Here is a 6,219-nt window from a genome sequence, read left to right on the forward strand (position 1 = left end):
TATATATATATATATATTTCTGTGAGTGTGTCTGTGTTTGTCCACCCTACCACCCGCTTGACAATCGATGCTGGTGTGTTTATGTCCCCGTAATGTAGCGGTTCGCGATAAAATAAGTATTAGGCTTACAAAGAATAAGTCCTGGGGTCGATTTCTTCGACTAGCACCCTATAAGGAGGTGTTCCTGCATGGCCGCAGTCAAATGAGGGAAACAAGTAAAAAATAAAAGCATATATATATACATACATACACACACATACATATATATGTATACACTAGTAGAGTAAACAGATCTGAGTCGGTCTCAGCAATTAGGATTCATTGTTGTTCAATCAACTGAATTAAATGCTCATTGAATAACTGAATTTGTGGAAGTGGCTAAATATTTCAGGTACACTATGGTAATCCTAGGGTAGAATCAGCAATACATAGTGTATCACAAGGCACAGCCCATTACAGGCACAGCCCATCTGGAAAATATTCGCAGTTTTCATTTACTTAATTTTACTCATTAGGCTTTAATCTACCACAAGTAATGTTAAAATTCACTCGTCCAAGAAGTTATGAAAGGGGATTTTGTGAATACAAAGCGAACTTCTTGACCATTCGACTATACCAGTATCCTCATACACACACATAATACCCGATTAAACTGATCTTATTGACTAAGTACGTGGTTTATCTACCCTTAGAACTTTGAGCAGCCAATGTCGATTTACGCTTTATTTGTAATGAAAGACATACTGGATAATGTCGCCCAAAATAAAATAATCTCAAAAGACGATGTGGTCATGATCGGAACGCCTTTGACCATAGATCTGCTCAATCAAAGTAGGGAGTGTGGTATTACACAACAATCCCAAAATGATGAAAAGTAAAAATCTACTCAGAAGGAGCTTGAACGCATATTTCGTATTTGAAATAATCGTTTGATCTCGAAGGGATTTGAACTCAGAACGTAAAGATCTGGAATAAATACAGTGAGGTAGTTAATTCGACGCCCTAACGATTCCACCTTTATTTCATGGTGTTTAGTTTCGTTAGTGAGGGTCACTTTGTTTTAAAAAGCGGTAAATATTCTACAAGATAAGCCATAACCACAGCACGTGTCGTGCCTCAAGGCATTAATATTTACAAACGGTATCACTTTATTTGATAACTTAATATTAATGACAGCCAATAAAGGAAAAAGTGATTTATGAAGATAGAGTCAAATATACTTCTTATAACAACCAAAGGAAAGTGGGACACGACCCAGTGGCCAGCTAAATTAATTTTAGTGACGCTGGTGTATATAAACATTGAGAACACAGAATGGCAGAAGATAGAGAGAGAAATATAGAATAATGGAAGCTTTATTTACGTAGCAAATCGTGAAATCAAATATTTTCGGATAATCGAAGCTCCTTCTTAATTCTAACTGGTTGTAAACATTTGACTATTGCATTTATAATAAATAATTAAGGAGAAATTTATTTGGAAACTAGCTGATTATTTTTGCTTTGATTCCAGGTTATACAATAATGCAATTAGATAATGCATATGGAAATTTAATTAAATTAAGATCAGCTCTAGGGACGAATGATTTCAGATCTAATCTTTGATGTTTCCCCAACTTTTATAAAATAAAAACCTAGTAGTTATAATAATATAAATCCTGAGATATTTTGTAAAGGAATCTTTGAGGCAAAATATATTTTGTAAATTTTATTTCAATTATATATAAAAAGAAAAGGAAATTTAGAATACTAAAAAAAACCCCCCAGAAAAATGAAATTATTAAAAATAATATAAAAAGAAAAACAATTCTACTTAGAAATATTCTGTAAGATCGAAAATAATAACAAAAATAGTGAAGTGAGGAAATCTTAACTGTAAATATTTAAATTTCCTTATGATATTTGTGAGAGACAACAGCATAAATTGCTAGTTGCAAGTAAGTATGTAGTCTGACAAGGCTCACCTGGTAAGAGAGCAATTCTCCCACATCCATGTTGACTGCATCAACTAGAATTACGCATGCGTAATATAGTCACGTGCCACATTTCAACCAATCACCATTTTTCCAATGGCGACCTCCGAGGAGTAGACAGAAGTGCTGTAGGATTCTACAACTCTTCGCTGCAATTAATTGGATAAACACACAACTTTTATGTGCAAATATTTGGCTTGCTTATAAGCTATCTATCATTCGCTACGCAGACATTATTTTCAAAGGTAAGTCGGTGTTTTTACAAGGAAATTCTACGTTTTCTGTGTGTTTTAAAAGAAGGGTAATATGAAAATGAATTGTCCATGTAATATTTTTTACCTAATCATCCCTTTTTTTCACTTCTTCTTTTCATATTTACATCGTTTCTCTCCTTTGCAGCTAAGGGCATATACTGTGCAATTATATATATATATATGTTTATTCGAATAACATTTGTTTTGTGTTCAATAAAATAAAATATAGCTTTTGATTATGTTAAATCTCAATTCCAAAGAGAAAATGTGATTCAGTTTATGCGGCATGAGATCAGAATATATTCGGTGTTCACACGTTGATTGTAGTAATTGGTTTATTAATAAACAAAATCATTATTTGTTGCAATATTTGCTTTTTTAACATATCGATATCTGTTTTTTTGATATTTTTAAAGATTTTTTTTTGTTTTGTTCGATTGTAATTTTGTTTTAATACACAAAATACTTGCTAATCAGTTACAATACAACTGGTCAACGATGACTTGAGTAACGTCCCTTCAATATCACTCTTCTCTGTTTATGAACAGATCCGGCTTTTGTTCAACTGTTCAATACTAAATAAAGCTCTCTCTTAGGTTTCATAGATGAATATCACGTCGAAGACATAACTCAATGAACCAGCCACGATCATGTACTTAAACCGAGCAAAGAATTCCATCTCAATTACACAAAAGAAAAGTTGGATGAATGAAAATGATGTATCTGCTTATATAAAGGGGTCATATTTTTCTAAATTTTGGATCGAATAAACGGTTTTTTTTTTCGCATGTCGAATTTAAAGCTTCTAATTTGACACTTGGAAGTCGGCAAGTCTCTCTGGTGGTATAGCAGCAGACACCTGGTTTTATTCCTGGCGATGAATTTGCTGCTCACTTTTTTTTTTTCTAAGGGAATCTTATGTGATATTTTATAGACCCTTCATAGCTACATTTGAGATACACACCCACACACATCCTCAGCTCCTCCCAAACCCCGGATATTCATCATCGACCACGCCTCCACCCTTGTTCATCATTCATGTATTCACATCTACCCCCATCTCTAACCATCTCTCATTCTCTTTTCACACTTTTGCAAACTTGCCCATTCTTCCCGATCTTATATTCATCTTCTTATACATTGAAGGTATGCCCTGACATCTCATCACCAACATAGTTTCTCTCTCTTTCTCTTTAGAGTAGCCATGTATCTCCTCCACAGCAAGACATCTGTTTCCGTCCCTGTGTTATATAGCCTCTCAATACCTAGCATAAAGCCACTTCCCTTAATATACATCCCCAGTCAGTCGAAGGGACTTGTTTTGTCAGTTACTTGTCGGTGCCTCGAAAAAAGCATCTAATACATTTTGCAAAGTGGTTGATGTTAAAAAGGGCATCATGCTGCAGAAACCATGCCAAAGCAGACATTGGGACTTGACACAGTTTGGTGGCTCGTTGGAAACTGTCAAACCATCCAATCCATGCTATCGACATTCACACACACGTTAGAGGGATCTGATGTAGCATGTAAGAAAGAAGGCTGCTGGTATGAACCTATGATGCACATGTTTGCAGACAGCTGTTTCAAGAAGTGCTGATCACTTAACGTGGATTGAACTTGTGGAAGAGTGTGACCTAAGAAGACACGTGACTAAGTTGTGAAGGCTGATTTTGAACCTCAGAGAGGAGCTGATAAGGATAGATGGCAAAATTGAGATTTCGGGAACATGATTATGTATTATATACATGCACACATACATACAATTAGGTCCCTTGCCCAATGTTTTTCCTCCTAAAGCACCACCCATCACCTCTATCACTGACCAACCTAAGTGCTGTATTTTGCTACTGTAATTAAACGAGAGCAGAAATGCATATTGCTTCATTTTCTGTAATACCAGTTATTTTTTTCACTACTTCATTTGTCATTCATCTTTTATTTTTAATTTTGTCCTTCTCCACTCACATTTTACATTAATCTCTGTTCCTGTGTACTGTCTGCCTCTTCTCTCACCCCCTTGCAACCTATCCACCCATTTCCATTTCCGTCATCCTTTTCCTGTCTACTGTTTTACTATTATTATTATTCTGCTGTTTTTCATTCCTTCTGCTGTGTCAGTCACCATCACTACTCCCTCTGTCTTCCCCCTTCAAGTCTTGTATCACTGATTCCCCATAACCTTGGACCACCATTCACTACATCTACCTTTCAACTCTACCCAATCACCTACTATTTCTCTGCCTTCCCACCAGCAAATATTTATCATCAATTACCCATTCACCCTTGTTATTCAGTCATTATATCTACCACCTTGTGCATTCCTCATCTCTATTCCTCCCTCATTCTCCTCATACATGCTCCCATCTTAGACCTACCAACATTCCCACTTGTATTCACTTTCTACCCTCAGGGTCCATACAAACATTTCATCACCACTATTTTATCTCTTTCAGCTCTCTCTCTCTCTCCAGTTATCCCACCCATTTTTCTTTATTATATAAGTAGCCATGTAGCTCCTCACAACAGGAGGGCTGTTCACTTCAGGCCCTTTCTTTCTTACGTTAACTTCTTATCTCTTTGCATATAGCCACCATTCAATTCAAAGGGATTTTAGTCTTGTAAGCTACATGGCAATCTCACTAGTGCTGATGTTGTAAAAAAGCTACCCAGTACACTATGTAAAGTGATTGGGTGCCAGCTGTAGCAACCGTAACAGACAGACATTTGAGAAGAATGCAACCCTTGTACCCATCAGATGCTATCAACCTTTCTAAGAACCTATTTCAACAAAGAAAATAAACATTAAAAGATGATGATAAACACATATACTGATATGTATGTGTGTGTGTATATATATATATATATATATATATATATATAGCCAGCTGTTAAAAGAATAAAACAGCTGCCTTAGGAATTATAATAGAGGTACCAAATTGTTAGACCATGTCATGAAAGTTAGGAGAGGATTATTGCCCAATTAATTACTTTAGGAATAGAATTAGACTAGATGAGATGAAGTTTGGTTTTGTGCCAAGGAGAAGTATTACTGATGCCATCTTAGTTAGACAACTGTAACAGAAGCATTTAGCTAAGAATACTTGGCATTTGTTGAGCTGGAAAAAGCCTTTGACAAAACTCTACTTCAAGTAAATGGCTCTGTTTGATATGTAGGAAAGGTGTAGGCAGGAATTCTGTACGATGTATCAAGTGCAAACTATGGACATGCAAGAGGTGCAGTGGAATCAGTGGAAGGTTAATGAGAAAACCAGTGCTTATGTGTGGAAGATGCACCGGACTCATAAAACTTAAGAATGCATGTAAAATAGATTTTCTCACTAGAAACTTCTCAGAGGCAGTAGATAGTTTCTGCTACATAGGTTGCCTAACTAGCAGTAGAGGATAATGATTTGAATGTGTAGTTACTAGAATACAAATAAGAGGAAAATTCAGAGAGCTATCAACTCTGTTGACACAAAAATGACTTTTGCTCATAATAAAAGCAGGTTCTGTGATGCTTGTATAAAGGATCCCAAATGCAGAGTACATGCAAAAACTAGAGTGGGATAAAGCTGGGATATACACAATTAGACATGCAAAGTCAGTGTGACTGCATCATAAAGTACTAATGTATTTGGGGAAAAATTGGAGATGAGAAGAATCAGGTGTAATGTATGAAGGAAGAATGCACTATGAGGTTATGTGCTGAATATGGATAAAAACAGATGCATTTATATGTATATAGGTATACATCATCATCATCGTTTAACGTCCGCTTTCCATGCTAGCATGGGTTGGACGATTTGACTGAGGACTGGTGAAACCGGATGGCAACACCAGGCTCCAGTCTGATTTGGCAGAGTTTCTACAGCTGGATGCCCTTCCTAACGCCAACCACTCAGAGAGTGTAGTGGGTGCTTTTACGTGTCACCCGCACGAAAACGGCCACGCTCGAAATGGTGTCTTTTATGTGCCACCCGCACAAGCCAGTCC

The 6,219-nt window shown here is 36.4% G+C and overlaps 2 protein-coding genes across 3 annotated transcripts in view; one reads left to right on the forward strand and one right to left on the reverse strand.

Annotated features, from left to right (window-relative positions):
* Positions 1-2,079, reverse strand: part of LOC106880108 (beta-catenin-like protein 1) — a 31,335-nt gene extending 29,256 nt beyond the window's left edge. The window contains exon 1 of one of the 2 annotated variants that reach the window (XM_052966092.1): positions 1,964-2,079. In XM_052966092.1, coding sequence (XP_052822052.1) covers positions 1,964-1,993 — 30 coding nt within the window. In that variant the 5' untranslated portion in view covers positions 1,994-2,079. Of the gene's footprint in view, positions 1-1,873; positions 1,891-1,963 lie in introns of those variants that run through there. The other variant, XM_052966093.1, reaches the window with a different exon arrangement.
* LOC106883042 (zinc finger CCCH domain-containing protein 18) overlaps positions 2,078-6,219 on the forward strand; it is a 42,234-nt gene continuing 38,092 nt past the window's right edge. Inside the window, exon 1 of the mRNA XM_052966715.1 lies at positions 2,078-2,217. The gene's annotated coding sequence lies outside the window, so the exon portion shown is untranslated. The remainder of the gene's footprint in view (positions 2,218-6,219) is intronic.

Source organism: Octopus bimaculoides, chromosome 3, assembly GCF_001194135.2.
Source record: "Octopus bimaculoides isolate UCB-OBI-ISO-001 chromosome 3, ASM119413v2, whole genome shotgun sequence".
Lineage (NCBI taxonomy): Eukaryota > Metazoa > Mollusca > Cephalopoda > Octopoda > Octopodidae > Octopus > Octopus bimaculoides.